Source organism: Anabas testudineus, chromosome 10, assembly GCF_900324465.2.
Source record: "Anabas testudineus chromosome 10, fAnaTes1.2, whole genome shotgun sequence".
NCBI classification, from domain to species: domain Eukaryota; kingdom Metazoa; phylum Chordata; class Actinopteri; order Anabantiformes; family Anabantidae; genus Anabas; species Anabas testudineus.
The window spans coordinates 10289192-10303900 of record NC_046619.1 but is presented as its reverse complement, the minus strand read 5'-3'; the positions used below and the strand labels follow the sequence as shown (position 1 = coordinate 10303900).

The 14709-nt window shown below is 42.9% G+C and overlaps 3 protein-coding genes across 7 annotated transcripts in view; 2 read left to right on the top strand and 1 right to left on the bottom strand.

The window, feature by feature from the left end:
* Positions 1-182: 182 nt before the first annotated feature.
* tmem126a (transmembrane protein 126A) lies at positions 183-1115 on the bottom strand. Its single transcript, XM_026357898.1, has one exon. It carries the CDS (start codon positions 989-991, stop codon positions 374-376), a length of 618 nt encoding a protein of 205 aa, XP_026213683.1. The 5' UTR covers positions 992-1115; the 3' UTR covers positions 183-373.
* A 514-nt stretch (positions 1116-1629) lies between these two features.
* clk4a (CDC-like kinase 4a) lies at positions 1630-8439 on the top strand. Of its 3 annotated transcripts, none has more exons than XM_026357839.1 (13): positions 1630-1757; positions 3019-3179; positions 4380-4638; positions 5242-5344; positions 5639-5705; positions 5813-5929; positions 6057-6223; positions 6307-6401; positions 6515-6644; positions 6735-6817; positions 6920-6999; positions 7172-7262; positions 7725-8439. In XM_026357839.1, exons 2-13 carry the CDS (start codon positions 3019-3021, stop codon positions 7905-7907), a joined length of 1536 nt encoding a protein of 511 aa, XP_026213624.1. In that variant the 5' UTR covers positions 1630-1757; the 3' UTR covers positions 7908-8439. The 3 variants fall into 3 exon arrangements, with proteins under 3 accessions (XP_026213624.1, XP_026213625.1, XP_026213623.1); XM_026357840.1 differs by having other exon boundaries at positions 1634-1763; positions 3019-3170; XM_026357838.1 differs by having other exon boundaries at positions 1634-1763.
* A 563-nt stretch (positions 8440-9002) lies between these two features.
* si:dkeyp-44a8.4 (collagen alpha-1(XXIII) chain) overlaps positions 9003-14709 on the top strand; it is a 104167-nt gene continuing 98460 nt past the window's right edge. For 2 of the 3 annotated variants that reach the window (XM_026358195.1, XM_026358194.1), the window contains exons 1-2: positions 9006-9640; positions 10270-10339. In XM_026358195.1, the coding sequence (XP_026213980.1) occupies positions 9347-9640; positions 10270-10339 (364 nt within the window). In that variant the 5' untranslated portion in view covers positions 9006-9346. Of the gene's footprint in view, positions 9641-10269; positions 10340-14709 lie in introns of all 3 variants that reach the window. The other variant, XM_026358196.1, reaches the window with a different exon arrangement.

Below are 14709 nucleotides of genomic sequence, written 5' to 3'. Positions count from 1 at the left end.
TAGATTAATTAATACTTTAATTAATCACTTATTTTGTGTGGAACCTGTCACAAAATTCTGGCAACTACCATCACAATTTCACAGAGGCCAAACTAACTTCTAATGACTTATTCTACCAGTTCAAAATCCACAAAGAAATGTAACTTAAAATCTAATAACACAGAGAAATGTATTAAACCTACCTGTTGATTTTATGTATACAGTTTTATCTCCTTATAAAACTGTGAATTTATATAATTTAACATACCAGCAATCTTTGGAAAGTAGTCCAGACATAACTTTATTATTGGGGAAATGTCTCAGACCCAGTCCACATTCAATTTTGGCAAATCAGTACAAAAGATGATTTATTTTACGGATCAGTTCAGTAGGTTTAGTCTTTAAGGACCTCTTCACCCGGGCCAAATGTTATTTGAGCCAGTTTGGTGTAAGTTTCAAAGTGCCTGGAGCTCAGGTAGGTGCCGAATAAGGCCTGCAGCAGCACCACTGCCCTCATTTTCCTCAAGACCGGTCTGGAGATGTCGACCCAGTACCGGAGCACAGCGCCCTTCTCCGGGACTGGCGCTGTGTTGTACCTGGATGAGAGGCCTACGTTGACGGGTAAGGCCAGGAGGACGGGGTACACAGCGCCCCCGAACACGCCAATAAGCGCACCTCGCATCAGGGCACAGGTGGGACAGTTGAGGTCCCCGGACAGCAGGGGACTGGACACCGCCGCGTTGTACAGAGCGACTGTGGTCATGAACGGCAGCACGGCCATCGGCAGCCCGGAGGTGAAGGGCGCCTGGGTCACATTCAGAGCTCTGCGGTACAAGCTGTTGGATATCAGCCCTGCCAGGCCAGCGTTGCCCCCCAAATAAACGGGTCCATAGATGAAGAGCTTCTGATCAATGTTAGGTAGTCTGTCGAAATTCTTCGTCAGCATTTCAGCGATCGCTGCTCTATCGAGCGCGTTTCCAGAGACGCGGTCTTTAGGGATGTTTTCCGACATGTTCAGAATTAATGTATGAAGAGATAACGTGCAATGAATAAAGCCTTGTTTTTAATTCAGGTCATTCAGTCATCACGGTTACTCTAATGGACAACAGGATGAAGACAGGGCGCAGACATGTCTTTCCCACAATTCAAAGCGCACAGTGTCCAGGGGTTCTTAAGCCCTCAACCTAGCCTCCCAGGCAGAGTTCTCCTGCAGGGTAACTTGTTTATCTCTTGAACATCAGCGCACCTTTTCCAAATGTCATTCCCACTGCAAATCATCGCTTGCAATAAAGACTATAAACAGACACATTTAAATTATTAATAAGAATTTAAGAGCTATTCATTGTTTTATATTAGACACATAGGTCTACTGTAGGTAACATTTAATAACCTCTTACACAAGAAAAAGCATTGCACCTGAGACTCAACCTTCAATTTGTTCGTTAAGCAATACTGTCAGACGCAAACTCTAAATGTTTAGCATGAATACTGGTTCATGCAGTCAAAGATATATTTTATGGTAGGCTTTAGAGGGGAGGACCTGTGCCTGAAACACTCTCCCCAGGACACAAAATCCCAACAGAAGAGGAGAGGGGGCGGTGTCATTGAGCGTTGCGTCATGGAACGTGTTAAAGAACGTTCTATCGGGTTCTGTGGACGGTCGCCATCTTTGAAGACGACGAGAAACAGAGGAAGAGAGAGAAAGAAAGAGGCGTCCTCCAGTTTCTTTGTTCATACTTTTCAAATAAACTGCTATTTAAGACCTCGTAATTTTTAAGGTGAAGGTAAGAGTAGTTCTTGGGTAATAGCTAACTCCAGTCTATTCTGCTGACTACAGTTTAGTGGATTTCCTTAATGTTAGCCGGTTGTTTTTTTTCCCCCCGACGTTTCGCCAACACGACAGATGCACGTCTGTCTTTTTTGCTGTGATTATTTAACGTTAAGTGAAAGAAATTAACTTGTCGTAAATTGTAAATAACGCTAAGTAGTAACAAACTGGGCCGCTACTCTGATATAAACAAGTTACCCGTCGTACAATGGTGAGTTCTCGCACATACGTTAGATTAGCTTAGGCTAACGTCTGTAACCTAGTGGGTGGATATTATCGTTAGCTAGCTAATATGCTCAGCGTTGGGTGGGCCTTTAGTTAAATCGAAAACACTCGACGATATTTGATTTTCTTTATTTCATTAATTGCCATTTGACTAGTTATAGTTCAGCGTTCAACTACATGATAACTAATGTAAAGGGCAACACTGGGTGAAACACAGTTGTAGCCGACATCAGGCCGCTAAAAGGCCCAAGTTAACGCTGCTAACGATAGTTTAAACACGTCTGACGTCTTCCTAGACACTAAGATCGTCTACGTAACAACTTGTTAGTTTAATTTGTCTCAGTCATTCGTCTCAAAATAACAAACTATAGTAACAGTTGAATGATCATAACAACCAAAGTATTAAATAGTATGGAAAGGCATGGGCAGAAGCAGCGCTTATTTAGGCCCATTCTACACTGCGGAAATCAAAATAGGATATGAAGGAAAACGTGTTTGCGTTTCTTGCTCTTCAGCATTTTGCCGTACAGTGCACATTCTCTGCTGCTGTAACATGTACATTTCCCCACTGTGGGATGAATAAAGGCTTATCTTATTTTATGAACCATATCTTTTAGTAACTATGACTGAGTGGATAAAAAAAAAAAAACTGATTCCAGTGGTGGCTACTGGTATTGCATTACATTTTATGAGACCAACCTGAGCATAGTGAGGAACTTAACATATTAGTTGAGTTCAAGATGACATTCTTAAAATGTATGGTATGTCTGCAGAGAGTTTGGTCTCTCTACCTAACATTCAGTTGATTTTGAATGTTGCTTAACCTTGTGTAAGGTATTGCATTTGCACTCTGCAATATACACAAATAAACGTATTTGTAATTCTGCACCACAGAAGCAATAGGTAGAGAAACATTGCATGCATGTAACAAATGTATGTGGAATTCCTGAAATTGACTGTGTTTTTTGTGTGTGTGTATATTTTAGATGCGCCACTCAAAGCGAATGCGCTCCCCAGGTGTCTGGCTCGACGAGTACAGCTGGGAAGAGAGAATGGAGTGTCGCAAACGAAAGAAGCGGGATTCGCATAGCAGCGAAAGAGAAAATAAATCCAGAAGGACTCAGCGTCAGCACAAGATGTATGAGGGGTAAATGTCATTTTAGTATAGATTTTTAGAATGCATGTATTCAGAATTCTACTTATAACTGTGTTGCATGCACAGCTGTGTCAAACAGCATATTCATGTTTTGTAGAACATGGTAAAATGTTAAGCTAATTTTAGATCAATATCAAATGTCTACTGCTGGAACTTTTAGAATTTATTGGCCCAACTTAAGCCAGATTATAAAACATTCTTGTCACCAGGTCAAGTCTGTTTATCTTAATTTAACAAATGGCAGCATTGACACTTAAATTAAGTAAAATTGGGAAGCAGCTATTTACAAATGCAAATTAGCTCTAGCATTTTGTCTGCATTTATTATGACCCATAGGTTTACATTCATTTTTTATACCTATTCTAATTTTAATTTTGTAGAGAGGCAGACTTACTCATGAAAGATAACTGACACCACCATGGTGCTAGGGCACTAGGGATTTCTTGGTCTTTTTTTAGATGCTTATGGTCGAACATAGCCTCCTGGGTGACTGTGCTGAATGTAATTGGAAATATTCGAATTAAATTTGACCTTAGTGAGAAAATATTATGTTTAATAAGAGCAACGTCTATATAAGGAACTGTTACTAAATGTGAGTTTTATTTATTTATTTTAACGTAAGAAATAAACAAGTTCTTGGCGATTTGGACCTTTTATTTCATATTGGCAGAAAAGGTATTTTGTAGGTGTTAATTTCTGGCGTACCAAGATAGGCAGGCGTAGAATCACATATTATATTACGCTTCATCAGGTTGTTCCGAAAAGCTTTCAATGCCTCATACTTCAAACCTGCCAATATGGCTTTATGTCAAGGTATATAAGTTTTAAGCAAGGTATTATTTAGGTTGCCAAAAAGACAGCTAGATGTTAAAATTGCTCGAACATGTGGCACTACACACAGGTATTTCCATACTCCTAAGAGTGCCATTTGCACAGTGATAATCTGTTAATAAAATGCTTTCTCGTGGCACTGTAATTGAACAGGTTGATGCTTTTGGATGTTGTAAATTAGGATGTTGCTAATTACAAATGTTACATAAAAGGCTCAGGAGATAGGGTGTCAGGCAATAGGCGGACCATTAACACCAGTCTTGTTTTCGAAGCTTGACCACAGACGAGGCTGTTCCTGCTCTAAGCTACACCTACACTTTCTAGTTCTTGGTTTGTAACCTGTGTTTTGTTTGACTGCAGGCACTATCTGGAGACCCGCAGTTTGAACCAGAGGCTGGACTCAAGGGAAGGACACACCCGGGATCGCAGTTTGGACATGACCTGTGAGGATGACAGTCATGACGGCACCTGCAAGGACAGAGACCGTGACTGGCACCATTACAGCAAGTCATCAGGGCGTAGCGGGCGCAGTGGTCGGAGTGGTCGCAGTCGACGAAGCAGTCGCAGGCACGGAGACAGAAAGCGCAGGCGTAGCCACTCGCGCCACAGGTCCTCATCGGTATGGGAACACCCTTCTCCCCTTTTCCCCCTCTCTCTTATCAATAGCACCAAATCAAAAGGGTGTTTAGCCAATGCTTAACACCTATCTGTCTTTCTGTATCTCTGTGTGTCCTGCTCCTCACTGTTAAGCATGATTTCCTGTAATGACAACTAGAAGGCTTAGGGGCTCAGGTGACTGTAGATTTGCACGAAAAAGTGGACCCAGTATTTGTGGTGAAATTTTGTGGGCAGTTATGGGACGTGGTAGTAAAGAGTTACACAAAACTACATGTAGAACGACTGTCATCAAACAAGTTCAGTTTTTTCTGTACTACTGTGAGAAAGTCTCTCATCTGAAAATCTTGTTGCCATGTTTTTCTTCTGTAACACACACTATGTGGTGGCTGGCGCCCAATTTCTCTGACGGGGCTGAATTTGAATTTGCTGCTCCGTCCTTCCGTCCATTCGCCTGGCGGTGTTACTGAACGGGCCGAATCTATCCACCCCTACACCTCCCCCCTTGGCCTGGTTGAATGATTGACGGTGTCGAATTGTGGTGGCCTGGTGCTGGCTGACTGATGGGTTATTGATCTGTTGGCGGATGGCTGCGATTCCGGTGCAGAGGAGGAGCCATCAGCGCAGGAGCAGGAAAAGATCCAGGAGTGTTGAGGATGATGGCGAGGGTCACCTCATCTATCACAGTGGAGACATGCTGAGAGCGAGATGTATAGAATATATACCTTTTTTTTCTACTGTTGTTCACACTTTGTCTCTCTCACTCTCTTGTCTGGTTTTTATTTCCAAACATTAATATAGAGGCTGACGTATTTGGGCCAATAGTCTAAATTTTTGTGCTTGTCAGTGTAACATATTTAGCATTGAGTTGTATGCCAGTGTTCAGAAGCTTATTATAGTGTAGCTAAACAGAACCATGTAACATCAGGCAGTGAACCAGCCACAGGGCAGTGTTTCACTTTATCAGTGTTGTGTTTCTAACTTCAACTCTTTATTCTCTGTAGATGAGATTGTGTGTACTCTAGGAGAGGGTGCCTTTGGGAAGGTTGTCGAATGCATTGATCACGCTAAGTAAGTATGAATTTAGAAAATAGCTCATAAACTAGTGGTTTAAATAGTTTTCAGCATTTACTCTTCATCCCTCATTTGACATTTAATGATTTGTATTGTGATTCCAGTGATGGAGCTCGAGTGGCTCTGAAGATCATAAAAAACATAGATCGCTACCGTGAGGCAGCTATGTCTGAGGTACAGGTGCTTGAACAGTTGAATTCCCTCGACTCAGACAGACGATAGTAAGTGATTCCATAGTGTCCTCATACTACAAAAGCCTGATCACCTTGCAGGTGTTGCATAAGTATATACTTTGCCGAACAACATACATACGATACTACATCTACTATTTCTCTTCACCTGCTTTAGTGCTTGTGTACACATGCTGGACTGGTTTGACTACCATGGCCATATTTGTATCGCTTTTGAGCTGCTTGGCCTCAGCACCTATGATTTCCTTAAGGAGAACAACTTCCAGCCTTTTCCCATTGAACACATCAGGCACATGGCTTACCAGATCATCCGAGCTGTGAGATGTAAGTACTAGACACGTGCACTTTAACTCGAATATGTTCAACAAAAAACTGCTTGGTTTAAAATATGTGGTCTTGTTTTTCAGTCCTGCATAAGAACAAACTGACTCACACAGACCTGAAGCCTGAGAATATCCTCTTCATTGATTCGGAGTATGATTTGGAGTACAACCCTGAAATGGTAAACATCCTATTCATCCAGAAAAAAACATACACACTGAAGTATTGGCAGAAATCCAGAAGTTTTTATTGGCAACAGATGTGCGTAACCTTTTTTTCTTCTACCCCAACCAGAAACAGGATGAACGAACATTAAGGAATCCAGATGTGAAAATTGTGGACTTCGGTAACGCCACATATGAACACGAGCACCACACCTCTGTTGTGTCGACACGTCATTACCGTGCTCCTGAAGTAATTTTAGGTAAGTGGAAGTTTTATTTAAAGGTGCTGTGGTGAAGCTGTTGGCACATCCTTCACTGGTGACTTATTCAGTTGAAATGGTCTCTTTCAGATCTGGGCTGGGACCATTCCTGTGATGTCTGGAGTATAGGCTGTATACTCATCGAGTACTACCTTGGCACCACACTCTTCCAGGTTGGTGGCAGTAAAGAGCTTAATAAACCTCTTTATATTTTTAAGTTACCACATTGATTGATGGCTTGATTGACTTGACTTGATTGTTATTCTCTTATTTAGACCCATGACAGCAAAGAGCATCTTGCTATGATGGAGAGAGTCCTGGGTCCCATCCCCACAAACCTCCTAGAGAAAACCAAGTAAGGCCATATAGGCATACTTTGTTAATGATTCTTACCAGAGCAAAAAGATTTATGGATGTAGTGTAATACAACATGATGAAGCCTAATGATAAGCCTAACTTAAGTACTATGGGAACTTGCAGAATATCACTGTGTTATCTCTACTAAATAACTATTGCATGTTGTATAGGAAACGAAGGTATGTTCACCGGTGCAAGCTGGACTGGGATGCGCACAGCTCAGCTGGGAGATATGTCAAGAAACACTGCAAACCCCTCAAGGTAACAAAAATATGACAGGAGACAGTCATTAGCCATTGTTCAGTCACTCGAGTTATGTTTAGATGTAAAGGTGAAGTGTATAAGATTTAGTGACCTTTAGTGGTAAGGTGGCAGATTGCAACTATCTCAATACCCACCCCCACCCGTCTCTTGCTAAGTATGACGGTGCTTAAAGTGGCCTTCAGGTTTGTCTATTCAACAGCTACTTAATGTGATGAGAAGCATCAAGCAACATTTACTTTAGACTTCTTCTCCAACTTCTTCTCCAACACGATGTGAAATTCCCTGTCTAGAGCCAGTGTCTGTTCTGGGCTACTGCAGAAACATGGCGGCCTCCATGAAGGTCACATAGACCTACTTATACAGTGTTTATTAGAACATCTCCTACATGTAATGTACACCTGCATTTCAAACATAGAGCTCTAGATTAATCATAACTAATTCACTTTTTTTTTCCACCAGCATTACATAGTGTCGAAGAACGGCGACCACCTACAGCTCTTTGACCTGATAGAGAAGATGATGGAGTATAACCCTGCCAAGCGCCTCAGTCTGGAGCAAGCCCTTCGACACCCGTTCTTCTCTTGCTACTATAAGAGCAGCAGAAGCAGAAGCAGTAGCAGTAATGGCAGCAAAAAAGACTGAATTCCTGAACTGCTAAACTTCTGACCTGTGACCTCGGTCGGGGCCTGGCTGTCACTATGACATTTATCATAGTGCTTTGTGTCAGCGCCTACTTCCTGACTCTCCAGGAGAGTTGTAGTTGAAATGACTGTATCAGTCCACTGCCCTGCTTTGCTGTGTTTGGTCCATAATCCAAGGTGTCTTAATTTCACTCATCCAGAAGTTCTGTTTTCATTGGTGGCATGTTTTGACGTGTTGAATCACTCAAATTGATTTCTATTTATTTGCTGTTGTAATTTAAATTGTAGTTTCTGATCGTATAGTGGTAGAAAAGTTTCTTTTAATTCATGTTTTGTCCATGTTCTGTCAGTGGATTTTCAGGTTGGAGGATGTGATGGACTGAGACCTGTAATTTATGCAGCATTGTGGATGTAAATATATTGCAGGCAGAAAATACTTAGTACATAGAATTTATTGTGACATGTTTTTTTTTCACGGGTTCTGTACTTTTTTCAATATCATGTACATTTTGTCAATAAACAAATAGATGACAGAAGTGTGTTTGTTTTATTCGGGTCAGTTTAGGGATTGAGGTGTTTTTAGATGATGCTGCAGTAGCTGCTTCTAACCGCACGATGGCAGCAAAAGTCTTCGCTCTCGCTGCCGAGCTCCGCTCCTCAGTGAAGACTGGCATCACTTCAAGTCTGAAGTTCAGTCCTAATTGTAAATGTCTGTGCGTTGAATTACCAGACTACTGATAATTGTTACACTTAGAAACGAGAAACGATGGTTTCTACAATTAAAACAAAGGAATCTCACCTCATCAGAAGAACTGAGTTTTCCTCAGGAGCCACTTCTCTCGTGTTGCTCAGTGTTGAAACGGTTCAGGATTGTAGACTGAATGAGAAACGGCAGATTTCTGATTGACATCTAATCAAAGGAAGCTCGTGGTCTGCAGTGAAACATGCATATCTCTAAACAGTCACTACAATAGATTTGGAAATGAAGAAGACCAGCTCGACAGTTTGTTGCTGTGGAGCAACTGAATCCAAACCCTCCGTCTTACTAACAGCTGTCAATCTGGAGCCTCCCACGTGGTCTGCAGGGCGGGCGCATCTCCACCAGTTGAATGTGCAACTTTAAGGGAGGCAAACAGTTGCACCTACTGCCAGTTGCATTTGCGCATCCATGCAGGATACTCCCCAACAGGAAACAACGACCTGTGGATCAGCAGACGCCTCTTCTCTCATCTGTTCCTGGCGTGAACCCGCACCGCACTGACGCCGCTGCCTCTGGTTCCAAGACTAATTTAAGAGAGCGCTTTGAACCCCGAGCCTGGTGTGCGTGAGCCGGCTGCTGTGAACGCGTTAGGTGATCAACAGAGCCCGAACACCGGTTTGTTGCACAGCTTCCCCAACTGAGTTGTCATCATCAAGAGGACCGCGGAGCAGGATTTCAGCATGGATACAGCGACTGGATCTGTCGGGGAAAGTAAGCCGGTGTGCAAGTGTGCCCCCAAGTCTGTGGTCCAGCGGTGGCTACCAGGTTTTCCCATGGCTCTGTGCTTGCTCATGTCAATGAGCTCCATCACCGTCTGTCTTTTGATGAGCTTCAGGACCTTCCAGCTGGAGAACCGACTGCAGATGGAGATGGACAAAGCGTCCATCTTCCACCCGTCGTACAGGGCTTGTGTGAACGAGGATGGGACCCTAATTCCAGAGCTGAGCACCTCAGTGGGGAAGCTCGTGGAGGAGGTACATGTCTTCAATTGTGGATTTAATTAAAATAGTCCCTATTAGATAAATACAGTTGTGCATGTCGAGTTGTGGAGACAGATGCACCACTTGCCTCTGCGTAAATTGCGCGTAATAACAGAGAACATATGCGGCGAGGCTTGAGTGCGCACAGATTTGGCACTTTTTGGTAATTGTACCCTAATGATTCCCCCCCCTAAAATCAGTGCTTTTAAAAATGCACGTCCTTAGGGATCAGCCATTCATGCAGCTGGCCAATTAGTTTGCAGTTAAAGCTCTTTATAGGGTGACATAACCACTGATGATAGACACCAACCTATAATTTTATCACATGGAAAAGAAATTTAGGAAACTCCTTTCACAAAAGAGCTCTATGTAACTGGAGGGAGATTGTGATTCCATAATGGTTACTGGTCGACACAGGTCATTTAAACTCATTCCAATTAGAGAAGTTAATAAAGCTAATAATTTCCCTATATTCAGACTGGTCTTATTAAATGTAGTCTATAATTTAGTCCACAAAACTTAGTCTGACCAAATGAAAAGTTGTCATCTCCACTGTTTTGCACTGACATACAGCATTTCAGTGTAGTAAAGATCTTTGATTGGAATTTGCTCTGTGTTCTCAGAAAGTGGCCGTGCTGATGCCGAAAATGCGGACAGCTAGGGATGTTGGCCAAGAGTGCTCCTGTCCTCCAGGTATCAGTCTCTGTTTTTCTGTAGCTTTAGCACCACTTACATCACTTATGCAAACACACAAACCAACAAAGGAGACACTAAATGTCAAGCCCCCAGGTAATAGACTGCCTCTGATACCTGGCTTGCCTCCTTTCAGAGTAATTGTTTATGCATGTGTCTGTTTCTGTGTGCGGGGATTATGGCCCTTAAGCCTGTGGTAGGGTCCGTACTGTGACTGCAGGGCTCAGCACTCAGCAGATCAGTGGGGTCGGGACGTCCAGCCTGACTCCGCAGCCCTGTGTCAGTGGGGGGATGCTCGCTTTAGTAGATGGAGCAGCCGTGTGCCAAGATTGGCCACGTTTGGTTTGTGGTGTTCATTACAGGGCTTGTGATAGTTCCTGGGGTGGAGAACAGTGTGTGATCCTCTTCGTGTTACACACATAGTTCTTGTTCATGTGAATTTTTTCTAATAATTTGTTTTATTTTGGGGTGGAGTTCTGATAATTGATGTGATGTACGTGGTGTCCGTGCAGACCGATGAAGCGTTAACATCATGCCTCACCTACGCAGAGGGAAGTTCTGCTTTATGGACAGAGAAATTCTTTGGCTTGCTGCAACAGGATGTGTGTGTGTGTGTGTGTGTTTTCTTCTCAAATCTAATGGAATTTGGTCCCAGAGAAAAGAATCACTGTATTGCACACATTTTTGCTATTCAACTTTTAAATCAAGAAGTGAAGGCAAAGGTGGAGGTTTCAAGATGATTTAGATTTTGGAAGAATTTCCTTCCTCTCCGTCTCCTCTCTCTCTTTCTCTCCGTTCTTCATTCTTTTTTTGTATTTTATTTTATTTTTTCTCTTTGTGTCTGGGTGTAAATAGTCCTGCAACAACAAGAACAGGTGAAAGCGTTCATAAGTGGAATTTCTGGCCGGCTGTCAACACATTCTGTGTTCCTGCCTGACGTCTGCTGTGCCAAGATAGCTCGCTGGCCCCTGTCTGCTCAGCAAATTCGGTGCGAGTGTTTGTTGTTTGTGTTGGATTCAGCAAAGCCGAAGACGCACTGTAGTTTCACTTGTGACACTCAGAGCGTTTCTATTAAGTATCAATAGAAATATAACCAGCTGGCTGCTCATGACTCACGTGCGCTGCCCTTCTTGTTCATTTTAGCGTAATTACTCCTTTAGATCATACTATTGCAGCAGATGTTGTGTTTTTCCCGTCAGTGTCACTGCACTGCTGTGTATTAAAGGGGCTTTGGCGCCGAAAATTCAATCTCTCCACAACTATTCACAAATCTATTCAAAGTTCTCCCTTTTCACTTTCTGGGGTTTTTAAATATGGTGTTTTGTTTTTGGTGAAACAAAAGGCTATTTTGTTAATGTGGTTCTGATGCAACCGAATGCCTGTGGACGTGTAATTAGTTCGTGTCTCAACAATTAGATTGCTCAATACCCACTTGTTAGCAATTCTCCAGAAAATGTGTTTATTTTTAAAGGGGGGATTCTCAGCCGATAAACTTGGATTTAGAAACATTTTTCTTGGAGCTATATGAGCTGGGTATTTATACCCAGTATATGGGCTTTCTATGTGAGCTGTGCTTCTGTACCTACATGTGTGCATCCTATCGATGTCCTTGTGAGAGGGCACAGCCTGTGTCATGGTCCCATGTGGTTGCCTGTGTGTGTGTGTGTGTTATATATATATGTGTGTGTGTGTTTGTGTCTGAGTTTCTGTCCCAGAGCCTTTGAGGGGCCGACAGAGGCACCTCTCTCAACACGACACTGTAAGAAGAGACCCTCCTCTCCCTTTAGCACCGACTCTACCCACCTGAAATTTAAATCTCTCACCACCGTGATCACAGGCCAAGGTATTCCTGTCTGTATGTGTGCGAGAGACACTACCGCACAGTATGAGCGGCATTTGTGCCATTAAAGCTATGCTCTCGGCATCAGGGTGCTCAGCTTTCAGCATGCAGGAAGACGGGGGCCCAACAGAGGGCAGCAATTCTGCAGCAGCACTGGAAATGGCGATGTGAACTTTGTCATTGACACCTGTGAATGAAGGACACGCTTCAAGTATTTTGAAGGCACGGCCTCCCCTGTTCAGTCGCCCCCCAAAAGACATTGTCTATAAATACAGTTTGACCTGTGGCTCTGTCAGGGCCAATTTGTCTCTCATATTCTCTTTGGTGGGGACGGCATTGTGACACTTTTTAGCTCATAGAAGTGGACACAAACATGACAAGCAGTTGTTAAGGCAAACTGTGCCACGGAGTACAACCTACAAGCCTCAGATGTTTGCAATTAACACTCAACAGACAGACACACAACTTATGCTCACGGAACGTATGCACACATTCATTACTTACCCATGAACACAACACCTCTGCGGTGCCTTGGCTAATTACAACCATGTGGGTGCTGTATGTGTCCTCTGTAGAGAGGGGGGGGGGTGGGGGTGGGGGGGGGGGGGGGGGGGGGGGGGGGAATGAATGAAGTCTGCCCTCAGTTGGGAACGAGCCCAAAACTCGCCAGTCACAGACAGCAGGAGAGGACCCGAAAACAAAGCACTCATCGTCTTTAACTTTGTGAAAATATGATTGTGGAAGATGTGGCAGGTTTCTATTAGACAGATGATTTTAATTTCCTACTGGAGAATAATGCTTCTTTGACAACACTCTTGTTTTAATACTTAGAATTTATAATCGTTTGCATAAATATTATAATAACTTGCACAATATCCCCTACTTACTACTTCTGGGCTATGAGGCTTTTTGTCTCTTGTTGTTGTGAACTGACAAAGCACGTTGTGAGATATTTGTCCATTTTTCAGACATCTGATTAGTCACCTCTCTTGTTGATAACCTGCCTTTGGTTTGTTGATCAGCAGTTATCACCTACAATTTGTGTCGAAATGTTAAATACACTGAAAAAGGTTTCAGGTGTACGATAGTATCTTAAGTCACAAGTTACAACTGAGCTGCTGCAGTCAGCATCGAAGCTCTTTGGTGTTAGTATATGTGAGAACAAGAGGTCAGACCCCCGACTGTGCGGTCAGATCACTTTCCATCAGATAAGAGCTCATTAACAGAATGGGAGCACAGGCCCCCCATATATATATGTGTGTGTGTGCGTATTTATATAATTGAGAGAACATGGTCACAGCATGGTCTTTGACTCATTTGACACACAGTAGTAAACACACACACACTTCATTACATAATTACTATATTACAATATTACAAATACTTTTATACTCCCACTCACTGCAGCAGAGTAATGTTAAATAGAAATAACATCTTGTGTGAAGCCCCTTAAATCATCTGCTGGTGTTAACTGGCCTGTATGGGTTCAACCTTTCACCCAGGAGGTGAAGGGGAGGCTGCACACGCTTTCTCCAATGCCCCCAGTTTTCTGCTGGCCCGCCTGGACGAGGAGACAGAGACCCACGATGGGGCCAGCGCCCCGCAGGGCAGCATTTTGTTTTTTAAAACGATAATAAATCAGCCAGGAAGTTGCAGCTACCTGTACAGTGTTTCTCCCCAGGAGGAATACACAGGCCACATACGATCCATTAATGACCACTTTAAAACAACAAATGCAGGAAATGTGTTTCAGTGGTTCCATTTGAGATTTGTTCTGTTATAGCTGTGGGCAGTAGGCACTTTCTGAAAGTATTGATATGCTACACGTAACTACTGTAGCACTGTGCATGTACGTGTGTGTGTGTGTCTGCTTTCTCATACTGCGTATGTTTCTATTGTGCGTGTGCACGTGTGTTTGTTTTGATGTCGACAGGTGTATATTTCAGTGTGGCCCGCGCACTGCTTTGAATTCACAGTCTACTGTATGAAGTCAGTTATGAAGACGGGATCCTGTGGCAGAAAATCCAGGCAGCTTATTACATTATGCTACGGGGGGAAGGAGATTTTTAACCGGGGAAGAAAATATACAATTGTTGAAATGCAAAACATTTTTCACCCTGAGTCAAATATCCATGTGTGCACACAGACGCCCACTTATTTTCCAGAGTTGAGTCGTCGTGATTATTTTCTTCTCTTCCTGTGCACTTCAAAATAAACCCACCTACTAGCAGAATCGAGTTTCCCCACCTATTTAATCTGGCATAATATTTGCATATTATATTTTATCTTGATGTTTGGATTTTTAAAGAGGAGAAAGAGTCATTATGCAGAGGAGTATCAATCACATGATTTGCTGCAGGGTGGACATTGTCAGAAGACTGATTCTTTCCTAGTACGTCACAGACTACAGATACTGTTATCATGTGGACAGCTGCTCTAACGCACAGCTGTATGAACTGAACCTGTCCTTTGGTTACTTTAATCCTTCATCTGAAATGTCTGTTGTTTCCTCTGGGCACTGTGGGAGGGG